At 42.3% G+C, this 26,469-nt stretch overlaps 3 protein-coding genes across 7 annotated transcripts in view; 1 reads left to right on the top strand and 2 right to left on the bottom strand.

The window, feature by feature from the left end:
* The window catches only part of nphp4 (nephronophthisis 4), a 93,974-nt gene that overhangs the window by 17,786 nt on the left and 49,719 nt on the right, over positions 1-26,469 (bottom strand). For all 3 annotated transcript variants that reach the window (XM_058083831.1, XM_058083833.1, XM_058083832.1), the window contains exons 12-18: positions 20,321-20,458; positions 19,487-19,626; positions 16,606-16,797; positions 12,152-12,339; positions 9,275-9,435; positions 8,035-8,200; positions 468-602 (exon numbers count right to left, since the gene is read on the bottom strand). In XM_058083831.1, the coding sequence (XP_057939814.1) occupies positions 468-602; positions 8,035-8,200; positions 9,275-9,435; positions 12,152-12,339; positions 16,606-16,797; positions 19,487-19,626; positions 20,321-20,458 (1,120 nt within the window). The remainder of the gene's footprint in view (positions 1-467; positions 603-8,034; positions 8,201-9,274; positions 9,436-12,151; positions 12,340-16,605; positions 16,798-19,486; positions 19,627-20,320; positions 20,459-26,469) is intronic.
* LOC131136688 (high choriolytic enzyme 1-like) lies at positions 16,024-23,131 on the top strand. 3 transcript variants are annotated; one of them, XM_058083837.1, is made up of 2 exons: positions 16,024-16,046; positions 22,360-23,131. In XM_058083837.1, exons 1-2 carry the CDS (start codon positions 16,024-16,026, stop codon positions 23,129-23,131), a joined length of 795 nt encoding a protein of 264 aa, XP_057939820.1. The 3 variants fall into 3 exon arrangements, with proteins under 3 accessions (XP_057939820.1, XP_057939821.1, XP_057939822.1); XM_058083838.1 differs by lacking the exon at positions 16,024-16,046 and adding an exon at positions 19,408-19,427; XM_058083839.1 differs by lacking the exon at positions 16,024-16,046 and having other exon boundaries at positions 22,334-23,131.
* On the bottom strand, positions 20,763-21,554 carry LOC131136687 (high choriolytic enzyme 1-like). Its single transcript, XM_058083836.1, has one exon. The coding sequence runs from the start codon at positions 21,552-21,554 to the stop codon at positions 20,763-20,765; it is 792 nt and encodes a 263-aa protein (XP_057939819.1).

Here is a 26,469-nt window from a genome sequence, read left to right as displayed (position 1 = left end):
ACCATTTGGGTGGTAATTTGTGCTGAGCCCCACTGAGTGCCCTTCCAGTTTATATGTGACTTTCATTCATTTCCCTAGCATCACATACTGTACAACACACTTGACTAGCCATTGCTTGTTCAAGTGAGAGAAAAAGTGGCTTTCTCAGGTCAGTGTGGAAGTGCACGCACATGCACATGCACATGCATCCACACACATACCCGCACACACACACACACACACACAGGGTTGTGGCTCGCCACCAGAGATGCTTCAGCAGGCTCAATTAGACTGAAAATTGAGTGGTTCGGTGGTGTAGCCAACAGCCAGAATGTGGAATTGATCTGGTTGGCTTGATCAAGGCAGCCAGACGGACACTGATAGCTAATTGCAAGGATAAACACATATGGAGGCGCTTGGGTTACGTTACGTTACAGGTAAAACATGCTTTTCCTGTTCAGACATGTGCTTTGAATTAAAGTGTTTACCATTGACTTGGAGAATATTCCTGGGAGATAGGCTCCCCCCGGTGAATCCATCAGTGACTTCACGAGGAATGATGATGTGAGAATGACACTGGGCGCGCTCTGCTGCCCTTCTCCTGCTTGGATCTACTTGGTGCCCTGTAAGTGACAAACGGCAGCAGGGTTGTTGGTTGTATATTCAAAGTTCAGATCGTTTCACACCTGGAGGAGACACTCAAAATCTGTAAGGTCAACAGAGAAACTTAAAACGACTTTTACTACCTTCGAAAGGGCAAATGTTCAGAAAGCTATCACTGAGCAATGACCCTGTACTTTTTAAAGTTAGCCTGGAAGACCTAGGGAATGGAAGATCAACTCAAATGTGGCTTGCTAGCAAGTAAACTTCAGAAAGTCCGTCCGTCTGTGATGTCACAAAGGAACGGTTTTACCACGCCTTTTCAAACCCAGTGTTTTGATCCATCCAAAACTTCTTTCAGGGCTCACTTCCAAATGTCAAATCTCATTATCTGAAATTTTGGCATCGTTTAACACAGAGGACTTGGGGGAGGGCAGAGAGTCCGTCCCTCTGTGATGTCACAGAGGAACGGTTTTACTACGCCTTTTCAAACCGAGCGTTTTGAGCCATCCCAAAATTCTTTCAGGGCTCACTTCAAAATGTCAAACCTCAGTATCTGACATTTTGGCATCGTTTAACACAAAGGACTTGGGGGAGGGCAGAGAATCCGTCCGTCTGTGATGTCACAAAGGAACGGTTTTACCACGCCTTTTCAAACCCAGTGTTTTGAGCCATCTAAAACTTCTTTCAGGGCTCACTTCCAAATGTCAATCCTCATTATCTGAAATTTTGGCATCGTTTAACGCAAATGACTTGGGGGAGGGCAGAGAGTCCGTCCGTCTGTGATGTCACAAAGGAACGGTTTTACCACGCCTTTTCAAACAGAGGGTTTTGAGCCATCCCAAAATTCTTTCAGGGCTCAAATGCCAAACCGCATTATCTGAAATTTTGGCATCATTTAAAATGAGCATAAAAAATTCCAATTACATTTATAGGTCAGAAAAGTGGAAAAAGCATAATAGGTCCCCTTTAATTCCTGAAGATCTGGTGACGATCGCGACATTCATCACAAAAACACGGACCTATAAAGTCCAAACCATCATGAAGTGGAGATACAGGATTTTCATACAAAAGTGCCAATATACACGAATGACACACAACGAACACAACACTTTGATACATTTTCAATCAAACGCAAATCATCAGCTGTGAACACCATCTTTCATTTAGTTTTTATTTAGGCTTGCCTTTCCGATGGAGATAGAGCCAAAGTGAACACACAACAGGGAAAAACCTTGGCTTAGAACACCTGAGGCAGGATCGATACGTGGTCAAAAGCCTGGCGGGGTTAATTAGCAGCTTAGAATGAGCAGAGAATTCTAAATGTAGAAAGCGGACTGTCACTCTGATTGATGCTTCATGTTCTCTGGCTGAGTAATCCATGTCATTTCCGCAGTAAAGCAAAGCCAACATCTGATATGATTGCATCTTCCTTTCTGGAGGTGGGAACAAATCATTACAGATCATATAATCGTTTCATAATTCAAATAAGTGATTTCATCCTGGACACCATCAATCCCACAAACGCCATCGTTTGTACAGTCCATCTGACAGTTTGGTGTCAGTGTGTAATGTACATATGCCCTACAGGGTGAACTGATCATGATGACTGATATCCATACTGCCCCATTCGATGTGTGGAGCAAATGAAGGCTTTATGAACAGCACCTGCACCAACAGTACTATATTAAATAGGCTTGTTTAGTTACTGTATATGATTGACTAAGCTGAATGACTATTAATGCTAAAAGTCCTTTTAAAAACTTCCATTAGCTTCCGAACTTTGGATCATCCAGACGTACTCAATGATGGCGAAGTCCCTAAATTGATTGCAGAGAGGTTATAGATGCCCCTTTAAAGATGCTTCAATTCAATTCTTCCAGAATTTATACGTAGCTGAGTGTAGGTGTTTTTTTTTGTTTTGGAAGTGGCATAAAAAGCATCCTCCAAATGTTATCCTCCAGACTTCAACAACAAACTGTTAATGGGCTACAGCTAAATGAATAATTGAGGCCCAGGGTTGCCATGAACACTGACAGCAGTTGCGTAGATTAATGACTGAGGTGTCTGCCTTCATCATCCATCGGCCTTTACCGCCTTCCCACTCAGCACGGTGTAATTGTTTGAGTTCTATTTTTCCCCCCAAAATGCTGTTGTGAGGACATTACTTCTGCTTAAATATCTCCCATCCATAATATAACAATGAGATGCAAAGCCTCAATGACTCATTACGGCTCCTTGCAGTTTATTTCTTGTGTGCGGCTGGATTATTTTGGTGATTAATAGAATTATGCAATAATGTCCGCAAAGGACGGCATATGATGAACATCACGCACTATTCGTCCACAATAAAACAAATGGATTTATAATTAGAATACTTTGATTTAATCTTTTAATCATTCTAATTAACCATCTCGCACCATGGAAGGCTTAATAGCCACAACTAACTAGGTTGGCATGGGTGTCTTTATAATTGTCACACGATCAGCCAATTGTAATTCATTCATTCATTTTCTACGGCTTGTCCTCACAAGGGCCGCGGGGGTGCTGGAGCCTATCCCAGCTGTCTTCGGGCGAGAGGCGGGGTACACCCTGGAATGGTCGCCAGCCAATCACAGGGCACATATAGACAAACAACCATTCACACTCACATTCATACCTATGGACAATTTGGAGTCGCCAATTAACCTAGCATGTTTTTGGAATGTGGGAGGAAACCGGAGTACCCGGAGAAAACACACGCATGCACGGGGAGAACATGCAAACTCCACACAAAGATGGCCGAGGGTGGAATTGAACCCTGGTCTCCTAGCTGTGAGGTCTGTGCGCTAACCACTCGACCGCCAATTGTAATTGTTAATAAAAAAATAACACTATTGTAATCCATCCATTGATTACTTAATAGATCTGATTCATCTGAACTCATGTAATGTGTGGTGCCGCCCAGAATAAAGTGTCATAGCAGAATGTAGCTCACCCTCCAATAGTTGTGTTCCTCTTTGGACCACAAGCTCCTTCCGATTGATTCAACAGTCCTTCTGAAGGTTGCAGCCATGTTGTGCGTTCCATTTTCCATTAAACGCCATTAAAAGTCAATTTCACACTATCAACGTAACTGTTTACTATCAATTAATAACATATTCCCAAATCCTACACCATAATACGGTACTGACACAAATATAAGACGACCATGAATATAAGATGGCCCCTTTTTCATATATCAATGGACTAAATAAACACTTGGTGCTAGGACTATGTTAAAAAGCCATAGCATTTCAGTATGGGGAATCAAACTATAGAATGGATTGATTAAGGAACTCAAACAATGCACAACGATGAGCCAATTCAAGAAACAATACAAGCAGTTGATGTTTGCTAAATACAAGGATGAAGAGTCTTGAACCAGTCATGATGTGCTATATATATCACTATATTGACACTTACTATGGTACCCATTATGTCATTGGATGGTCATATGGCATTATTAAAAAAAACAAAAAAAAACCCTAAACTGTATTATGGAAAGCAGGAAGTGAACAAATGTAACAGTTACTGATTGTAAAAGTACCAGATGGAGGGGTAGGATTTAATAAGCTTTGCTTCTTCCTACTGCTTTTGGACATGTGGAACTGTGAACTGATTATGTGATGCACTCAATTGGAATCTGATGCATGTTCAAATGAAATTAAACCATTACTATTACCAAATTAAAAATGAAATGGATGTTTTCCACCCGTTGGTTAGCATGTATAAGTCTTTTTGTGAGTATTTCAACGGGAAATAGATGCCATCGCTTACTATATTCAGGTCACAGGGGTGTAATATTCCCACTTTGTGTTCAGAGAACGCACCTGAGAGCAGCTTTTTCTCCGAGTAATGGGAAACAAAATACAGAGGGGCTGAACTCCATCACATTCATTGACAACTTTGCACTGTTAGATGACAATAATCCGATTCAGCGCCACCCTGTGACCCGACCCTCTTTGCTCCCCTGGCAGTTCTTGAGGTTAAAGCCACAACAAACCACTGATTTACGATTTACCGGCCCTAGAACAAATGGAAGCAAGCACCAATGGGGTTCAAAGTAGTCTAAAATAATCCATTTCTCCTGCCTCCATCTTCCGGGCCACTGACCTTTCAGAATAAGCAGACTGTCTCTCTCAACTAAGGGCTTAAGGCAAGGTTGATAAAGCGAGGCCTTTACACGATGGAAAGGGCTTTTAGTAAGACAAGCGATTGTGTCCGTGCCCCCTGTTCGGGAGGTCCCCAAGATAGACATAATTGTAAGTAAATTTCACTGATAATTCACTTGACTTGAGGCAGCTTCTGGTAGGGTTCTCTATGCTGTCTACTGCCGAGGCACTCGGTCTCCGGGGCTTATCAGGCTTCTGCAGATCGGAGCAATGTGATGTTTGGAGAAAGTTGCTTTTTCTACTGTGGAGCGACATATATGCTTTCTGTTTACTTGTGTGCATGAGTGCATGCTTATCCAAGTGTGTTGACAGAGCAAGAAAAAAGATATAGACACAATTTTAAGCAAAAATAAAATGATTTCACACAAGAGGACTTTTCCCTTGAAGCACATATGACTGACTGTAAAATAGACATTAGATAGAATATGTTAGTAGGATCTGTAGATAGCTTCAGTATGTTACACCCAAGAAACCTTGACAGCACAGAATGAGAGACTACTTTTCCATCAGACAGCCACCAATAAAACTCTCTTTTATGAGCTAGCTACACGCGTGACAATGATTAATGGATAAGACAGTCCTCTACTCTTTAAGCTGTTTTTGCCCCTAGGCCCCCCCTGCAGTACAAAGTATCGAATCGCTTACTTAAAGCCAAACAGCAATTATAACTAGGGATGCCACCGACAAATATCATAAAATTTCCATAAAAAATAGACATATTCCATCTGTGTGTATTTTTAATACTATTATTTCCGATGTGAAAATGTGAATAGAAATATGAAATATAAAATCGGGAGGTTCCGCTATGTCCTGAAATGGACTGTGTATGAATTTTAAGTTGCCATTGTATTTTAGGATGGAATAATTATATATGGTATAATATGCATTTGGATTTTCCCTAAGCCAGGGTCAGCAACCTTTATTATCAAGAGCCAGGATTAATTCAGAAAGTCTTTTTTTTTTTTTAGTCTTTACAAAGATGCATATTTTCCCCATTCAGATGTTAAAAAAAATACTTTGCAAAAAGAGCCACAACAAAGACGCTGAAGAGCCACATGCGGCTCTGGAGCTGTGGGTTGCTGACCCCTGCTAAGCTTTTGGGTTACCTTTTGTTTACTGCAATTCTACATTTTGGTTACTGTATGGGTTATTGTTTTGATGTACATATATTAACATTTATTCTGAGCAGCACCTGCCACCTTTTATATTTATATTATTATTCCTAATTTTATTTTTTCCTTATTTTTTATTTTTACTTTCTACAAAATGCACCGTGGAGTTGCACTCAAATTTCGTTGTATGCAATACAATGACAATAAAGGCGATTCTGATTCTGACTCTGATTATACACTTACCGACTATTACTCAAATAAAGGTACTTATCTTTAATTTTGCTCTTCATTCTTTCATAAAAGTTGCTAAATAGAAGAAATGAATAGGCCTTTCAGCATATACCATTGTCGTTAATTTAATGACTCGTCAATCCCCCGACCAACTTGGTGATAATTAAAAAGCATATGATTCAGTGTGCCGCTGTTTCTCATCTAAAAGCGACAGCAGGTAACTTTTTCAATTAAAAATGCTTAGAAACGGAATAAAAAAAAATGCTGCTGTAACATAGAGATAAGATGGACAGGCCACACTTTTGACCAAAGTCTTCAGAGGCTGCCGCACCTAGACATCACAGAGGAAAGAAGGTTTTCACATGATATTAGTGTTCTATTGCAAACTATTTCCATCCTCCCGCTTCATCACACAAGCTGTCCATGCTCGGCTACACCTGTCTGTCTACATGTCTGCACGGACACATGAGCGCTCGCCTTCTTCGGTACGTGTGAGTGACTTGATTTCCTCTCTGTCTGAGCCTTAGCGTGTCGCATCCATCTCACTCTGTGGGGAACTTCTTGGGAGAATTTCAAGCCACAATGGAGGTGTTTCATATCCTTTTACCACCCACCCAATAAGGGTTGCCGATTCATTTTAGCCTGATGACAAGACACCCTCAGGGCTGGGGAGAGGAGGTGAGTGGAGGCAAAAAAAAGTGCAATTTAGATGAATAAAAGCAGGGGTCTCAAACACGCGGCCCGTGGGCCAAATGTGGTCCGCAGGACACTAGTTTGAGGCCCCTGCCTTGATATGAAAGTTTAATGTTTGATATGGATGCTGGTTGGTATCATGTACCCAGAAAAAATTATTACGTTTGAGTAATGTTCATGTTAAAGGTTAAATAACTGTTAATAGTTATCCTCCCTATCCGTGTGGAAGTGGTAAGTTTTTGGCTATTTAAGTTTAAAGGAAATAACTTAAAGGCTACCGTTTAGGTCACTAGCTAGTTTGCGAGTTAGCATGTGTCTCAAGACCCTGCAGTTGCGCAATATGTTGTAAATAAAAAAAGTATAAATGTGACTATAGTCGTGTTTTGTCATGTCTACAGGGCTCTAATAATGCTTTGTTAATTTTAATCTGAAAAAAATAATTTGTCTACCCACCAACTATATGTGGTTTCTTAAGTTTTTATTATTTGCCGTTTTATTGTTATTATATTTATTTATTACTGATTGATTGGTTTTCTTTATTCTTGATTTGTTTATTTATTTTTCATCTTATTTTGTGTAGAAAAAATTCTTGTAGAAAATCGAAACCAAAGCAAAGTTTATTCATTTATTCTGTTTTTAATAAATGTGTTTTTTTTTTTTTTTTGAAAACCTGATGCGGCCCAGTCTCGCCCAGACCCTAGCTCCAGTGGCCCCCAAGTAAACTGAGTTTGAGACCCCTGAATAAAAGCAATAAAAGAGACAGAATGTGTTGGAGGGAGAAGAAACAAAGAAACTACTTGCGAGGCCTCCTCCTTTCCCTAAATTGATTCAGACCATCCGCCAGACTGCTTGATGGATATCCGTATATTGATTGGAATTTACATGCCGGCACAATCCCCCCCCTCCCTCCCCCCCTTTGCCACCATTTCCATCCACTAAGCTATTGCACTCACAACCTGCTTTGAGTGATAAGCACAATGAGAAAATGCTGGCATATTTAGCCCTGACAATGGCACTCAGCAACATTTCTGCGTTGTTTATGAGAGGAAGTATCTTTCCACGGTTGATGCATGGCAAAGAAAACATACTGTCAGCAGCCATTGCTCTGTATAGGCGCACAGTGAATGAATAAAAAACAAGGAGAGAAGTAGGGAACTCCCAAGTCGGGTGAAGTCAAAGTAATGCATGACACACTAAGAATATAGCAATTGTCATCAAATACTTACCAATGTTTCCAGTACGAATGTGCAAACGACCCCTGACAATGGTGGCCGCCACAGGGTTGTTGGAGGCGTCGCCACTCCGTAGGGTGTGCTCACCCAAGTAATCGCTTGTCAGAACCTCCACCTCATGGAGGGCTTGTACTGCCATTTTACCGTGCCGCAACATGTACTGGAGAAAACAAAAAGGAAGTCAGAAAAAGGGGAAAAAATGTGAAAAAATATTATGATTAAAACAGGAAAGTACAGAAAAAGTAAGGAAAAATATTATTATCTGCACGTAATCAACCGTTTGACGACCCTGCACCACATGAAGCCCCGGTGTTCCATTCCTTCATTCATTCATTCATCTTTTCCTCACGAGGGTCGCAGGAGAGGCGGGGTAAACCCTGGACTGGTCACCAGCCAATCACAGGGCACATATAGACAAACAACCATTCACACTCACATTCATACCTATGGACAATTTGGAGTCGCCAATTAACCTAGCATGTTTTTGGAATGTGGGAGGAACCGAACATAAACATTCAAAAAAAAATTAAATATTATTTATGTCTTAATTGATTATGCCTTAAATGTATTATTTTTTGTTATGTTTACTATAAATGTGTGTAAAGGTGATTATAGGGGTGCTATTTCATGTCGAGAGGTCTCTAATAATGTTCATTCATTCATTCATTCATTCATTTTCTACCGCTTATCCTCACAAGGGTGGTGGGGTGCTGGAGCCTATCCCAGCTGTCTTCGGGCGAGAGGCGGGGTAAACCCTGGACTGGTCGCCAGCCAATCACAGGGCACATATAGACAAACAACCATTCACACTCACATTCATACCTATGGACAATTTGGAGTCGCCAATTAACCTAGCATGTTTTTGGAATGTGGGAGGAAACCGCAGTACCCGGAGAAAACCCATGCATTTTAATTTGTTTTGTTCTGTGTTGTTGTTGTTGTTTCATAGAAGTAAACAACTGGTCAGATGGTCGATGTGTCTATAAACCCCCCAAAAATATGGACTGTTCTGCTTGAATTTGACATTTTTATACATTTTTGGACCAAAAATCTGCTGATTTATAAAGGCTAGAAAGAAAATCTTTTTTTCTGATTGCACGGCCATGATGAGGTGTTCATGAATTATCATGAATTATGCTTTATCTTGTCTGATTAAAAAAACAAAATAAATCAGAATGAAGACATCACAAAGTAGTCGGCACCCTGCGTTGACTCCCAAATATGACTGGCTTACCTTGAGCTCGACAGCAGTTGAACCTACAAGCAGCAATGAGTCACTGTCCCAGATGTCGATATGCATGGTGTGAAGGGCCAGGTATTGAAGGAAACAACGTTTCTCTCCTGGCTTGAGAAAGCTGTCATCTACTCTGAACTGTACCTGCAGGCCAGGGGACTCTGAAGGAAGTCAGAGAATAACCAGAGGGATTTTTGAGCATGCTTTAATCACCACATTTAACTAGAATGTAACTTAGTAGAGCGCAGACTTCCACCAAAAGACTAAAAAATCCCCAAAACATTTCCAGAAATATTTCTATGTGACATTTTGGTGGAAACGCAGCAAGGTTTCCAAAATCCCAGGAAAATAAGATCTGTTCCAATTGTGGGAAAAGGGGCTTAACTGTCATAGTAAATTCCTGTAATCACCTCTTTTCCAAATCCTCACCAAAATGGATTCCTACCTGGTCCATGTGCTACACTTCTACAAAGTTTGTGTTTTCATAAAAAAAAATTTGGAAATATTGACTTTGATGTTAGGTTTGTATGCTCCAACTAGGGATGAATGTTCATGAGGTTGTCCAACAATTTCTGTTCAACAACCTTTGGAGGTCAAGATATTTATTTATTTATTATTTCCATTGAGTATTATTACCAAAACTTTGTTTATCACTGTTTTTCCCCCCATTCTATCCTGTTTTCATGAGATACTTCTCAACCTTTTTTTTCTTTTAACCGTCTATCTGCCCAACCACCCAGGAACTCTCTCTACTCAGACCATTAATTCCCTCAGCATGCCGTGAGCTTAGATGCTCCGATGGAAACAGATGAAGAGCTGATACAAGAAAAGAAGAAAGATACAAAAAGAAAGAAAAATGCATGTTATGTTCAGAAGCAAAAGCGAGCTGACAGATCATGGCCAGAAAGGTGGGGGTGGGAGAGCGCACTGGCTTATACATTTGTGTGCAGGATTGGGTATCGTTTGAATTTGAACGATTCTCAATTCCAATGCTTTTAAGAGTACTGCGTCATAAAAGTTTGCAAAGTTTAAATGAGGGTGCAAGCAGAGTTCTTTTCGGTTGAAATGTCTCAACGTCTCATATACCTAGGTATCAACTTTGTCTATGAAAAAATACATGGGCTAACTTTATCATTGCTGCCTCAATGTTGATGTAAGCTATTTTTTATGACAACATTATTTTGTTATAAGTCAACAGCATGTAGCCCACAGAGCTCTAGGCAGGTAGCGTGTTTTCCGAGTTGAGAAAGTGTCTCGACTGTTGCTAGACAAACTGTTCGCATGGATAAACTTTCCCCCTGGAGCTGAAGCTCCTGTCCTTTGTTTACACAGAACCGCCACATCAGTAGTCATCTTCAAAGCGTTGGTTACACTAGCATGAGACAGTGATCAGTTATTGTCTGACATCCCTGATACGGACTGCTTAGAGGAAGTCCGATGGAGCAGATCAAACGCGGGAGCAGGAATCCAGAGGTGTTTAATCACGCTCCTTTGCGTGATATGATTGGGTTGCAAATGTTGCATTAAGCCGATGACTGCTAAGCCAAACTTCTCATCCACTGCTCACCAGCATCTTCTTTGTTGGTTATTTCACGGCTATTTCTTCCAGTCGGCAAAGCGGCCATCGAAACTAGGAATCGGAAAAAAAAACTGAACAATCCTGTGAGAATTACCACACTATTCGTGGTCGTCACTGATGTCTCAGAATGTTCAAACACATCCACTGATGCCTCTTGTCACATCTTCGATGATCTCAGTCTTCCTCATTCTTCAGTCATCTCATATTTGGGTCAACATGGTAATTAGCGCAAAAATTTCTATTCTTTCACTACCATTGGCTTTGCACACAATACTTTGATTGTCACAGGAAGTGGGCCCAAAAGACAGGACATCCTAGTCCAATAACAGTATGTTCTGAAATGCCATGACTTTGTATTCAAATGATTACCAGTAGATTTACAAAACCGGGAGCCAGGCCATTTTCTTCCATGGCTATGCAAAGCCTGAGACCATAAAGAGTGAGTCATGTCCAGAGATTCACAGGAACACAAACACAATCACTGTTGCCAAGCACAAGTGGCAGTTGCCGCATAATGGCACACTGATGAGTGCGTATGAAACAACCCTGTTTGGAAACAAATCATTTGAAGACTGACATTAGAGAGATGGATGGCAAAAGCCCAACAGGAAGCAATAACGATGCTGAAAATGTTTTTTTTTGTTTGTTTTTTTTGATTTCTCATAAGAATCTCTGCAGTTGCTGACAAAATCACAGGAGATAAAGCCAGCGTGTGCACAATGACATGCACAAAATCTAACATACACAAATTCCGCTTGTCACTTGGCTGGAAGGTGACTCGCAACAATCAGCCTAACGCGCTGATCCATTGAAAATGAATGGATGAGATGCACCCGAGGGTGGCGCCCATAGAAGTCTAGCTGGAGTTGAGTTGTTGCAAGTAAATTGGCACCAAGGCTTTCAGAGAGAGAATATATGAGAGGATCTGTCTGAAAGTAGATGGGCTTGTGGGGGAATTCACACTGGGTCATATAGTGGAGTGTGCAGGCAGGGAGACGTGAGAGAGAAATATTGACAGCGCTAATCCGGAGTGTGCGTCGAGGGAAGGAGGAGAGTAGCTTTAGGGGGCCTGAAGGGTGGCGATGGGGAGAACTTTGAGTGTGTTCAATATCACGGTCTGTCAGTAGCTGTCATATCTCTTCCATTTCATTAGTTGCGACGTGAATAGACATCAATCAGTGGCTGCTTTACTGATTGAAAGGGAAGTGAGGTATAGGAGAAGATCATAGAATATGCTTGTAGAGTAAAGTTAGTGGCTTTTTTTGGTTGGAAGAAAATCAAGACCTTGTGACACTTACCAGAGTTCACGCTACCGTCATTGTCGATGGAGGTTAGAATACAAGGAAACGGGATGCCGGCTTTCTGCTGTACTTTGCCGCTGTTTAGTAGTCGGAGCTGCTGCGATGTGACTGGTGGGAAACGGTAAAACTGGAAGGTGAAGTAGATGTTGCTCGGCCACTCCAGGGCAGCCCCTGCGACTGGTATTCTGTTGAAAGACAAAAGCTCAAAGAATCACCGCTTGTAGATGCGGAGAAGAACTATTTAAATAAAATTTTTTAGCATGTGTATAAAAATGGCCCCAAGTTTAAAAGCTTAAGAATTATTTGTAACATCATTATACGTAACACAAAACAACAACAATAATAACAATATTCTGTCTGAACGGCTGCACGGTGATCGAGTGGTTAGCGTGCAGGCCTCACAGCTAGGAGACCCGAGTTCAATTCCATCTCTGTGTGGAGTTTGCATGTTCTCCCCGTTCATGCGTGGGTTTTCTCCGGGTACTCCGGTTTTGTGAGGATAAGCGGTATGGGAAATGTATGAATTATGAAATAAAAAGTCCTAACTAGCTTCACGGTGGTCGAGTGGTTAGCGTGCAGGCCTCACAGATAGTAGACCCGAGTTCGATTCCACTCTCTCTCACCAACATCATTATACATAACACAAAACAACAACAATAATAACAATATTCTGTCTGAACGGCTGCATGGTGGACGAGTGGTTAGCGTGCAGGCCTCACAGCTAGGACACGCAAGTTCAATTCCATGTCTATGTGGAGTTTGCATGTCCTCCCCGTGCATGGATAGGGTTTCCTCCCACATTCCAAAAACATGCTAGGTTAATTGGCGACTCCAAATTGTCCATAGGTATGAATGTGAGTGTGAATGGTTGTTTGTCTTTATGTGTCTTGTGATTGGCTGTGGCGACCAGTCCAGGGTGTACCCCGCCTCTTGCCTGAAGACAGCTGGGATAGGCTCCAGTCTCCAACACCCCCCCGACCCTCGTGAGGATAAGTGGTAGAAAATGAATGAATGAATGGACTGGACTGGGCTGCACTGCGGTTAGTGCGCAGGCCACACTGCTAGGAAATTCGATTCGATTTCACAGAGATTCGATTCCACCCTCGGCCATCTCTGTGTGGCCTTTGTTCATGTTCTCCCCGTGCATGCATGGGTTTTCTCCGGGTACTCCGGTTTCCTCCCACATTCCAAAAACATGCTAGGTTAATTGGTGACTCCAAATTGTCCATAGGTATGAATGTGAGTGTGAATGGTTGTTTGTCTATATGTGCCCTGTGATTGGCTGGCCACCAGTCCAGGGTGTACCCCGCCTCTCGCTTGGAGACAGCTGGGATAGGCTCCAGCACCCCCGCCACCCTCGTGAGGACAAGCGGTAGAAAATAAATAAATGAATAAGACCAGGTGAAAAATTGCAAGAATTTACATTTGGGCCTATAAGATCCTAAGGAGGTTCTGAGGAGAGAGTCCTTGCCTATGCAGCTCAACAATCCAAACACAAAGAGCAGAAGCTTTTTTGCCATCAAGATATTATAACAGTGAGAATACCTAATAAAAAATGACACTGAATCCACATTTTGTCTTTCAAAGACTGTGATCTTAAACCTTTGACCAACTGATAAACAGCCTATTTCAGTTTAAGTTAAGGTTGTTTGCAATATATTGCTTACTCAAATTCTTTGGGCCTCATTCTCATTTCTTCTTCTTGCATTTTGATGCTCTACTTAGAACCTCGTTAACGTCTAAAAAGAAGCAGCGAGACAATTGATTTGATAGCGTACTTATTGAATAATAATGAAATCAGGGTGAGGTTCTTGTGTTGCTTTTAATGAACTGATTAGCAATCAGAGAGCACATATTTAACACTGAGTGGAAAAAACAAGTCACACCCTATCTTGCAAACATCTCTCTCAGTGTGTCATGTTTTTACATGATTATTAACAATTCTGTCAATATATTATGGTCAAATCCAAAGAAATAAAGCTGGAATAGGTGCAGATTCTGGAAGAACTAGAAAGCTTTTCATGCTGGTTAGCATGTGTAGCTGCTCTATAAGAGTCCACAACTCCGGGCACTTTGGCAATGTCTTGGAGTGTTCTCAGGAGAGTTGGTGACTATATCTACATCGAACTAAAAGTCAGGCCAGTCCGAGTCATCGTGCAGTAGAAGTAATGATGACAAGAGAGTGTGTTCATGATATAAAAAAAAGACTGAAATGGGCTAATTCAACCACTGATATTGTACGCAATAACCGAAGAGGACATGCACACAGAAGTAGAGCAAGTGGTGTGTTCACAACGCATCCGTCAGTAACCCCTTTCTCCACTGTCACTGAGAGGACGCTGGTTCCGGGGGGGCCTTTGTGACGGCTGGCTGACAGAGTCTGTGCTGACAGGAAATGTGTTTATGCGAGAATTGTGAGCATATGCGTGCGTGCCCTGTATAGGCATGCAGCTGACATATGAGTAGAGGATGACTGACAGGACTTAATGCCTGAGTGCATCTGGATCTTGGACACAGCTCAGTGGGAAAAACGCAGAAACTCAGCGGCAAGTTTTTTTTTGGTGTTGGAAACAAATTATGAAAGAACTGTACTTTGTTAATAATATATGTAATTAAAAAAAACTATTTTTGACTATTTATAATTATCCATCCCTTTTATAGATTGCTTGCCTTTGTTAGAGTCACGGATGAGCAACAACGTAGTCCAGCTGACTTTGTAGAAAGAGGCAGGGTGCTCCCTGTATCGGTTACCAACGGTACATATACACAAATAACCATCCACGCTCACATTCATATGTGCTAAGGATTGTACACACACACACACACATGCACATGCCGGCCATACACACATTTGAGCTACATTATAAGTAAACAAGATTGATATTGTGGTGCATAATAATCTTACTGACTACACAGTAATTTCTTCTTCTCTATCATCTGCGATCCTGACATGAAGACATACTGTATGGCTATTTTCTGTATGTTCTAAAGCAGGGGTCACCAACCACCAGGCCGGGGACCGGTACCGGTACCAGTCTGTGGTGCATTTGCTATCGGGCCACACAGAAATAATAAATAATTTATTAACTACTCACCGTCTCCCATCACACCTAGATGGGACCATCTCGTCTCAACCAAACAATTCAGCGGGTGAATTATATTTTCCCTGCACTTAACATTTGTTTTTAGCATCGTTTTATTTTATATTTGTTGTATTTTTCGGCCACACATTGCTGGTCCGTGAAAAAAAGACCCAAATCCCACCGGTCCATGGTGCAAAAAAGGTTGGGGAACCCATGTTCTAAAGATATACAAACAGATAAAAAAAGACAACAATCGAATTCGCTCAATACTGTCCACATTTGCTACCGGGCCGCACAGAAATAAGAAATTATTTATTAACGACTCACTGTCTCCCATCACACTCAGATGGGGCCATCTCGTCTCAACCAAACAAGCTCAGGCCTCCAACTGATTCAGCGGGTGAGTTATATTTTCCCTGCACTTAACATTTGTTTTTAGCATCTCTTTATTTTATATTTGTTGTATTTTTCTGCCACACATTGCTAGTCTGTGAAAAAAAGACTCAAATCACACCGGTCCGTGGTGCAAAAAAGGTTGAGGACCTCTGTTCTAAAGATATCAAAACAGATAAAAAAAGACAACAATCGAATTTGCTCAATACTGTCCACAACACACCGCTAGCAACGAGCTTCACCCCATAATCGCCACACTCACAATGCTTCAGACTACTACCCAAATTTCTGGGTAGTTTCTGTGTTGCTATGTGAAATCAATGGGAGGAGAATGTTGTGGAAATGCTTAAAAGGACCAAAATACGTAAAATACAGTAAGTATTAGATGATATCATGAATGTAGCTGTTACTACATGGTTACAGCATGAATATAAGACTATAAAACTTTGTTGGGGGGTTATGGAGGTTTATTATTAGCAGCGTTTGGAGGCAGCATAGGTGTGTCCAATTAGGTGCAGGAGTGAATCTCTTTATGTTTTTATATATTTAGAACCCATAGAAACAAGAAGGACTCTACTCTGAGCTCCTCGCCCTGTGCTAGGGTGAGTTCAGTACTGTATCCGCAATCTCTCTTCACCACGACGGTCTGGTACAGGAACCACATTTCCCGCACTTGTGAACAAGACCCCAAAATACTTGGAACTCAGGACCTCATTCCCAACCCGGAGGGTGCAATCCACCCTTTTCAGACTGAGAACCATGGCCTCAGATTTGGAGGTGCTGAGTCTCACATTGCTGCAAATCGCCCCAGTAAACACTGAAGGTCACAGCCCGATGAGGCCATCAGGACCACATCGTCTGTAGATAGCAAAGACAAAGTCCTAAGGCACCTGAACCTCCACGTGCTCAACAGAGAATCGAACAGGATCAAGATATCATCAGTGCGACAAGGCTGTAGCATAATAAAGACTTTACCTTGTAAAGGCTAGAAACTGGAACACAAGAAGATTCTCCTGCAAGGGATCCATTTCTTCACGGTGTGGATCGAAAGGCACCGGCTCTGTAGGGTCCAAGACCTCTGCCACCTGACCTCTCAAGTCCACAATGTCAGGGAATCCAGCAGAGTAGAGGTGGGCCAGTGAACTCCTGGAACTGACTGAGGACGAACTGCAAGAGAATCAGTGAGTTGTTTGTGGTATGTTAGTGTGGAATTATCAAAATACAAAAACTGCTAAAACCAAGATGCACTGAATATCATTCAGTGTGGGATGGTGCTGTTTTGTTATATAGCATATTTCTACTAACTACTCGCCATTGGAGCCATTTACGGCCATAATTTATAGTCACATGGGGCCTGGGCTATCCCATTTTGGCAACGTGAAACCTCAATGTGCTCACTGCATCCAGTTACAATTAACCAGAATTTAAACACCACTATTGTTTTTGCTACAATGAGAATGTCAGCAATATCCATCAAGCAAAGGATGCCATCAGGACACTTACAGAAGAGGCAGAGGGCGCCAAAGTGCACCCTGAGGATTACGTCTCATAATGTCTGTTATGGCTAATCATAGCGGCCACCTGTCTCTCTGTAAAGTATTCAGCATTCCTAAATTCCAGATGGAGGGCTAACATAAGAGAAAACAGGACAATGAATGCTAATGTTTTGGATAACATTCGGCCTTATAAAAATGTTGATAAACAGCTGATCCCACCCATTTGATAAGATGCTAAATGCTCTTCGCTTGTATAGCGCTTTGACACTGTTAGCACATTTACCTACTGATGATGCAGCATCAGGACCGACTGGGGCTTCACTCTCTTGCCCAAAGATACTGTACTTTCACATGATCACAGGAGGATCAAACCTCTTTCAAGTTGGGATGCGACCACTCTACCGCCTCAACCATCAGCAATACCGCCCTATCAGCAATATGTATTTTCTTGAAGGTGGGTATTGGTCATCAAAATCGTATTACAGTATGTCACAGTATACTGCTGATTAAGTCAATGTAGTCAACAACAAATGACTACATGGCTAACTTGCATAAGAGCCAGTAAAAGTACCAGCAAATAGTGGCCATGTATAAAAAATACCAAAAGAAACTCACTTTTCTGTGTATAACATTGTTTTTGTTGGACTTAAGGAAATATTGTACTGAGCTACCAGGACATATATATGTGTGTACCGCTTTCCTAGTTCCATTTTCTGTCTCCTTACCATCACAAAAAAAACCCACTCAACAAAAACTAAACTCCCTATTGAGTCTCAAATCTAAACAGAGTAAAAGGGAATGTATCCAAAATGATGGTAAATGTCATTGTCAAACAAATGAGTCACTCCACACTAAACATTTGTTTTTGCTTCCAAAAAGAGGAGGCAGAAATGTTTCAGTCCACTGAACTGAAAAGCAGCACATCTAAATCCCAACTCTGGGCTCAGGAAGCCATTTCAATGCCAACTGCTTGTTTACAGACTCTTGTTACTCCTCTATGTATGTATTAATTCATGTATCTTTCATTTTGTGTACTTATTTTTTATTTTATAACACATGTCATTTTCCTATTACATTTCTCCATTCCATTACCACATGCTGCCAATTAGTTGAACCAATCAATACCACAGTGGATAGCAGGAATGGTGACTTACAGTTTTAATGAATGACTGTACATACACCGCGATAGATAAGAGGGTTTTAAATGACTTCATTCAATACTGTGTCCTATCAACAATGACTCATGCCACCCAAACACACTCTATCCTCAATAGCTCAACTACTCAAATGAAGTTGTTGTCAATGAATTAATTGTAATGGTTAAACATTGACAGCCATCAATCCACCATCAAACGAGGTAGAGAGAGTGCTTATTATTATAGTCTTCTTACTGGTATGATTAAGCACCATGGACAGCGATGATGGTATCAAATGCCCAACTGACCCAACATTCATTCATTCATTCATTTTCTACCGCTTTTTCCTCACGAGGGTCGCGGGGGTGCTGGAGCCTATCCCAGCTGTCTTCGGGCGAGAGGCGGGGTACACCCTGGACTGGTGGCCAGCCAATCACAGGGCACGTATAGACAAACAACCATTCACACTCACATTCATACCTATGGACAATTTGGAGTGGCCAATTAACCTAGCATGTTTTTGGAATGTGGGAGGAAACCGGAGTACCAGGAGAAAACCCACGCATGCACGGGGATTGAACCCTGGTCTCCTAGCTGTGAGGTCTGCGCGCTAACCACTAGACCGCCGTGCCGCCACTGACCGAACAAAAAACAGAAAATAATTTTAGATCAAAGACAGCTCACTTTACAGTGTACATTATATTTTTATTGCGTTATGCTAAATATTGTACTGAGCAGCCAGGACAGAGATATTAGTCCTGCTTTGCCATGTCGCCATTAAAGAAAATGTGAAACATGTTAGCATAAGTCTCTCGAGTAGGAGTCCACAACTAATGCCTTTTGTATGTTGAATCTCCAGTGGCACTCGTAAAAAAAAATGTGTGTGTCTTGCACTTAGTCACCCCTTCTCCTATCAGCCTGTAGCACTGACAGAAAGCAGTGTAAGCCAGACACTATCTGTTTGGTGACTGGCAGTTGACCCTGCGCCCCTTTTGATAAGACGACTTTACAAAATGTGTCCAGGGACAGAGAAGACGGGGAAAAATGAGGACAGAAAACAGATAAAGACAGCAAATACAAATCTTAAGACCAGGTGAAAAATAGCTAGAATTGACCTTTGGTGCATTTGAATGTATCTACTGTTTATGCGATTGCATATTGTTATGTTGCTTCAGAATAACCGAAAATACTGTTTATGTGGTTGAGACAACAAGAGGCACACACCTTAGTGCAGTCATGTCCATCGTGATGACAGGAGCATGAATGGGGGTGAATGGGAGCTCCTGAAGTTCTTCGTGGTAAGGTGACCCATCCTTTACAGGCTCCATCTCAAAGTGGGCAATATCGCTGACAGCTGAGCAGGCCTAAATAGTAATGACATATATAGAGAGAGAGATAGTTGAGTTACTGCAAATTACAACCGTAATACAATTACCGTTATGGTTATTATCTTTGTAAGGGAATCACTCTTGTGGTTGATGTCATTAGATTGTGCAGGTGAACCTGATTAAGTGATTAGCAGAGATAAGGAAGCTTTTAGAGGCAAAACGCTGAATCTGTGAAGCAAATACCTACAACTAAGGGGTGTGGGGGGGGGGGGGGGTGAGCAGGTTATCCTCGCTTCATTTCGGGAAATTATTCACTAATTAAACTCAGCACAGTATAGCTGACGTCTACATTTCTGCTTCCCCTTGGCTGCAATGATGATACACCCCCCCCCCCCCCCCCCCGCCCCCCTTCAGCTCCATAAAACTGGTTAGCAGTTACAGCCAGTTATATTCAGAGATAACTTTCCATTATAATGTCTTATCTCTGAGGTAGAGGTCATTTTAATTAAGACATTAATGTAGAATTTAGTAGTAAAATAGAATGAAAGTTTTTTAAATACTTCCACTGGCAATGTTCATTATAGAGTTGTGTATAATATAGTATAAATGGATATTCACATAAAAAAAAAACTAAATGACATAGCATGCTGTGTTTTAGAGAACACTGCAAGCTCCTTTTCTTTTTTTTCAATGTTTTGTGCGTGTGTGAGTACGAGGATGGCGATCTTACAACATGTGATGGCTGGTCGGCAGTCGCCGACATGGAAGGATGGAGAAGAGAAGGAAACGACTGTTGCCATGGCAACCCCGAGCTGGAGTGGCTGCTGGTTGGGTAGCGTGAAGTAGTCGCCAGTTGCGACAGCGAGAGCTGAAGAGAAACAAGGATCCAAACGGATCCAAATGGATCATTCTTCTTTTTCCTTAAATTTCAAACATTTATTTGATTTCTTTTATTTTACCACCAATAAACCTTTTATCATAATGAAAGCATAAAATATACTGAGTCAGGATCGGTCAATTTGCAGTGATTTTATTGTCCTATATAAACCAAAAATGTGATAAAACACATTTTGAAGAAATCAAGGAATAAAGAACATTGTTGCGTTAGTGATCAATATCAATCATTCTTCCAAACAATAACGTTGACACCAAGTAGATCACAAGTGCTGTTATTAGCATCCGTAGAGCAGGTTGATCCTCCTGATGTCCCACCTGGACATGCCCTGCCTCTGGCCGATATTGATGCCAGCGTTGGAGATGGGGGTGATGGTGTCTCTGCCGTTGGTGGAGAAGGCCGTTTTTCCATAGTGCATGACAGATGAGTAGTCATAAGGTGTGTTCAGGTTGTTGGTGTCCTGCTTGTAGAAGTTGTAGGCCATCTGTGGGTCAATATTCTCCCAGTTGATTCTGACGTAGCGGTCACGGTCACTCCTGGTCTGCTCATGCTGGAAGCCCAGAGCGTGGTTGATCTCGTGCTGGATGATGCCGTGGTAGACACAGCCCTGACGGTTGATTGACACCACCTGCCGACCTCCCTGTCTGCCCAGATCCGAGAAGCAACCGCCTCTGCTCTCAAAGCTGATGTAGTCGTACTCGTTGCGGCGAGGGACGAAGCGGATGCAGGTGCTGCTGTGGAACGACTTTATGGCTCTCTCAATTTTCTGTCTCTCCGAGCTTCTGAACTGAGAACTGATGGAGTAGGGGACGTTCACCATGCCGTTGAAGGCTTTCTTCCAGAGGCAGCTCTGGGACCAGCACTTCAAGGCATTTCTGGTTTTAGGAACCAGCAGGTCCCCTTCCAGTAGGATCTCATCTGTACCGTTATTGGTGGTCAGAATTGCGGTGGTGATGTCAACAGTGTCCTGGTCTTCCTCCGGAACTTCATTATCATCGTCTGTGTCCTGCTGAGCCTGAGAGACGCCAAGCAGGAGGAGCATCAGCAGACTGGTGGCAAAGGGACTCATTCTCAGCCTGGTTCTGGTACAGTTCTGTTACTGGGAGACTCTATGAAGACTGATGTCCTACTTGGTTCAGTCTGGGGTCTTTATATTCTGCTGTACAGGTGTGGCCATGGAGGATTATGGGTTGATGGCCGTGTTGCTAGGCCTAAATAAGCACTGGCTCAGCTTTCATTAACAATCCTTTTAGTTCAACATAGTATCTCTCTCTGGTCATTTCAGCTTAACACATTTAATGTTTACTCCAAAACTACCTACGATCATATTTGCAAGTAGAAACTTAATAGAACTTGAGAAAATGAGCAATAAACTGCGAGGAACATAGTGAGGAAATGGAAGACCACAGGAACAGTTCTAGTTAAGGCCAGCTTCTTTTTAAGGATTAACCACACCGAGTGACATCATGACCAATTAACAGTGACATATACTGTATCTGTTCTAGTCTAATGGTGCATTACCAGAGACTGAAAAGCCAGCCAATCACTGTACAGTAAGACTGTGTAGGAAGAGGGACTACAACAGAAATAAAGTGCAAAATAATTTAAGAAATGTTACCAATAACTTGTCCAACCTACATTGTTTAGCTGTAATAACAAGAGACAACAAACCATGTTGAAGTAATGGGATTGTCAGTGGAGTCCACCCTTCAAAGGTTTGTTTAGGCCTAGCAACAAGCCCCCAACCCATAATCCTCCGGTAGCTACACCTGGACAGTAGAGTATAAATACCTCAGACTGACCAAAGTAGGAATCAGTCTTCAAAGGCAGAACTGTACCAGAACCAGGCTGAGAATGAGTCCCTTTGCCACCAGTCTGCTGATGCTCCTCCTGCTTGGCGTCTCTCAGTCTCAGCAGGACACAGAAGATGATAATGAAGTCCCGGAGGAAGACCAGGACACTGTTGACATGACCACCGCAATTCTGACCACCAATAACGGTACAGATGAGATCCTACTGGAAGGGGACCTGCTGGTTCCTAAAACCAGAAATGCCTTGAAGTGCTGGTCCCAGAGCTGCCTCTGGAAAAAAGCCTCCAACGGCTTAGTGAAGGTCCCCTACTCCATCAGCGCTCAGTTCAGCAGCTGGGAGAGACAGAAAATTGAGAGAGCCATGAAGTCGTTCCACAGCAGCACCTGCATCCGCTTCGTCCCCCGCCGCTATGACCACGACTACATCAGCTTTGAAAGTAAAAGCGGTTGCTTCTCAGCTTTGGGCAGACAGGGAGGTCGGCAGGTGGTGTCAATCAAGCGCAATAGCTGTGTCTACCACGCCATCATCCAGCACGAGATCAACCACGCTCTGGGCTTCCAGCACGAGCAGACCAGAAGTGACCGTGACCGCTACGTCAGAATCAACTGGGAGAATATTGACCCAAAGATGGCCTACAACTTCTACAAGCAGGACACCAACAACCTGAACACACCGTATGACTACTCTTCTGTCATGCACTATGAAAAAACCGCCTTCTCCACTAACGGCAGAGACACCATCACCCCTATCCCCAACTCAAACGTCCATATTGGCCAGAGGCAGGGCATGTCCAGGTGGGACATCATGAGGATCAACCTGCTCTACGGATGCTAATAATAACATCTGTTACATCTTTAAAATAATTTTAAATATGTTATAGCCAAAATTGTTCCTAATGAACCAATAAAATCAGTGCAAATTATTCCTCGTTGCCTCTTCATTCACCACAAAGCTGTACGATATTAGAGATTGGGATGGGGGACATGTAGCAAACAGGTAACATTATAGTCTAGAACAGGGGTCACCAATGCTGTGGACCACTTAAGGCGCCCACGAGGCATCTTCTAAAAATAACACTGGTCACAAATTATCATTGTTATTTTGTGCTTTAAATTTTGAATCAGAATTGCTTACATTAATGTATTTTTTTAAATTGTCTTTTAATATCGAAAATTAAAAAAAAAATATTTTATAATAATAATAAGAATAATACATTTTATTTTTTAGCGCTTTTCAAAATACTCAAAGACACTTTACAGAAGAATGGAGGTGAATAAAGCAAGTAAACAGAATAGAAGACACACCAAAATACAACATTCATTGGTTAATACACAGTTAAAACATGAGTAAAAGCGGGGCAGGGCACATTTTATAACGAACTTTTTCGTCAAGTCAAAGTTCATGTGTGCGCACGCGTCCGCTCACCACTTTTCTGATAAATTGCAATGGTGATGAGGAGATAGCTTACTCGTGCAGTTTAGCCCCCAAAAACATGGCAGAAAAGCGAAAAAGGACTTACATTTTCCACAGTGATTGGGAGGAAGAATTTTTCTTTACATATTTTGAAGAAAAATGTATGTGTCTTATTTGCGGGACGACTGTTGCAATACCAAAACGGCACAATGGCACATTTTCAAAACTTGTCACGAAAGCTTCAATGCGAGCTACCCACCCGGCAGCGCATTAAGGACGGAAAAGGCCCGTTTGTTAAAGGCAGCTTTGGACAAACAAAGGACTTTTTTCACTAGGCAGGTGAAAAAAAGGTGTTTCAAATATGTGAGCACATAAATAAATGTTTCTTGTTAAAAATATGTTTTTGTTACCATTATTATGGAAAATAATTAACATTGATATGTGAGTAGTCGCTTCACATAGTGTTACTACTACTATTCCTTTTGTTCTGATTACTAAAAAGTGATCCCGTGCAGTTTTGTCATTTTGGAAGTTCACTGCAAACAGGTCAAGTAGCCCATGCTCACAAAGTAGCCCTCGGCCTCAAAAAGGTTGGTGACCCCTGGTCTAGAAAATGCAATCAAATGCTGAAACAGGGAAAGAAGCTGAAAAACACAAACATCTACACAAGTATTGACAAAACACAACACTGACATCGCCAACAGATCACGAGACTCAAAGAAACGTTGGCTCAGCACATGACTTGATATAAAGCACTTGGAGCACCAACTGCAAAATCTACATCAAGCTAAATTGAAGACCAGGAGAAACAAAAGAGCTTTTCGCCAAGGATATCTGCATCTGAAAGTAGGTACAACAGGAAGACCCAGAACTAGATATGGGATTGTGTTAAGCCACTGTGTGTGCCGTATAAAAGCTAATTAAACGTTGGCAGTGGGATGTGAATGCCTGTGTGCCAGCTGCCTGAAATCTAAACAGTGACACTGAATGTGAAGCCTCCTGACAAAGGTTAAATCATAATAATGAATAATGTTCTACCAAAACAAGCCTGATCTTGATGGCAAATGCTTGTAATGATGAATCGCACTGAGTGACATCATGATCAATCAGCAGTGGCATTTATTCTAAACTAATAATACATTACCAGCGCCTGAAATGCCAGCTCACTACAGTACAGTCAAATTGTGTAGGAGGGAGGTGGTGGGGGGGTTCAACAGCAAAGCAACACAAATTAATTGAACACATTTTACCACAATAAAGTATGTCCAAACCAGTATGTCCAAACATCTACCTTAAAAAAGATAGCATACCATGTTCAAATACAAGGACTATTAGTGGAGTCCACCCTTAAAAAGTTTATTTAGGCTAAGATAAGTGGACCCTGGTCCATAATCCTCCTGTCACCGTACCTGTACAGCAGACTATAAAGACCCCAGATTGAACCAAGTACGACATCAGTCTTCAAAGAGTCTCTCAACAGCAGGATTGGGGATTAGTCCCTCGGCCAGTCTGTTGGCGCTCCTCCTTCTTGGCCTCTCTCAGGGCCTGTCTCATCAAACGAAGTTATTTTTCCACGATTTGGCCTATCGTCCACACAAGCTCGAAGAAAGTTTGACAAGAAGTATTGAATTTGAAAACATGGCGGAATGTAAAACTGCATATTTTTGGAGCAAGTGGTGAAAGACAGAAACATGTTTATGTCCTTTATAGACGAGTACTACTGGTCCCGGGTTGTCCATTATACCCCTTGCTGTTGTTTTTGTACCCAGGAAGAAGAATCTGGAATGACGCGCATTGCATCATGACATTCTCTGTGCGTCGCTGTTTTATCCCGATTGTTTAAACCAACCAAGAGGAGGAACCGTACCTCGCCCGCATGTGGGATACCGGGGCCTCACCCTGGAGCCAGGCCCGGGGGAGGGGCTCGCAGGCAAGCGCCTGGTGGTCGAGCCTTCACCCGTGGGGCCCAGCTGGGATCACCCCCTCGTAGACCCACCACCTACGGGGGCAAGCATAAGGGTCCGGTGCATTGTGTGTTAGGTGGCGGTCAAGGGCGGGTGCCTGGGCGACCTGGTCTTCGGCGGCCAAATCTGGTTCTTGGGAGGCATGCCCAGCCGGGAAAAGGCCCAGGGCAGACCTAGGACACGCTGGAGGGATTATGTCTCACAGCTGGCCTGGGAATGCCTTGGTGTCTTCCCGGTGGAGCTGGAGGAGGTGGCCGGGGACCGGGAAGTCTGGGCTTCCCTACTGAGACTGCTGCCCCCGTGACCCGGACCTGGATAAGCGGAGGAAAATGGATGGATGGATGTTTATAATGACCATGTATACATACAGGAATAACCCTGTTTGCTCATGTTATTCCAAATGGAGAATTCTTCCATCATGCACTATTCAAAAAAAGGACCTTCTCCTCCAAAGACACCATCACCCAACTCTGGCATTCATATTGACAAGAGACAGATCATGGCACCCCCATGTGGACTGAATGCTGAGAAAGCATTACACTATCCAGGATTCCAGGTAAAATGCACAAATACTTCCAAGTTTGCACGGCCGTTATCTCCAAATTAGTATTGTGTGTGTGTCAACATAAAGTGTTTAAAAGTCACATTTTCAAAAAGACTCCTGCGTTCAGTTGATGCATAAAAATGCATTAAAAGCAAGGGAACGTAACTCGCTATAACCTTGACCGGGCCCAAGAAAAACTCCCCAGAGGAATAATTAAACACTGCACAACGCTTTCAAGCAATGCTGAACCG

This window comes from Doryrhamphus excisus, chromosome 10, assembly GCF_030265055.1.
Source record: "Doryrhamphus excisus isolate RoL2022-K1 chromosome 10, RoL_Dexc_1.0, whole genome shotgun sequence".
In the NCBI taxonomy this organism is placed as follows: Eukaryota; Metazoa; Chordata; class Actinopteri; order Syngnathiformes; family Syngnathidae; genus Doryrhamphus; species Doryrhamphus excisus.
This window is presented reverse-complemented; position numbering and strand designations above follow the sequence as displayed.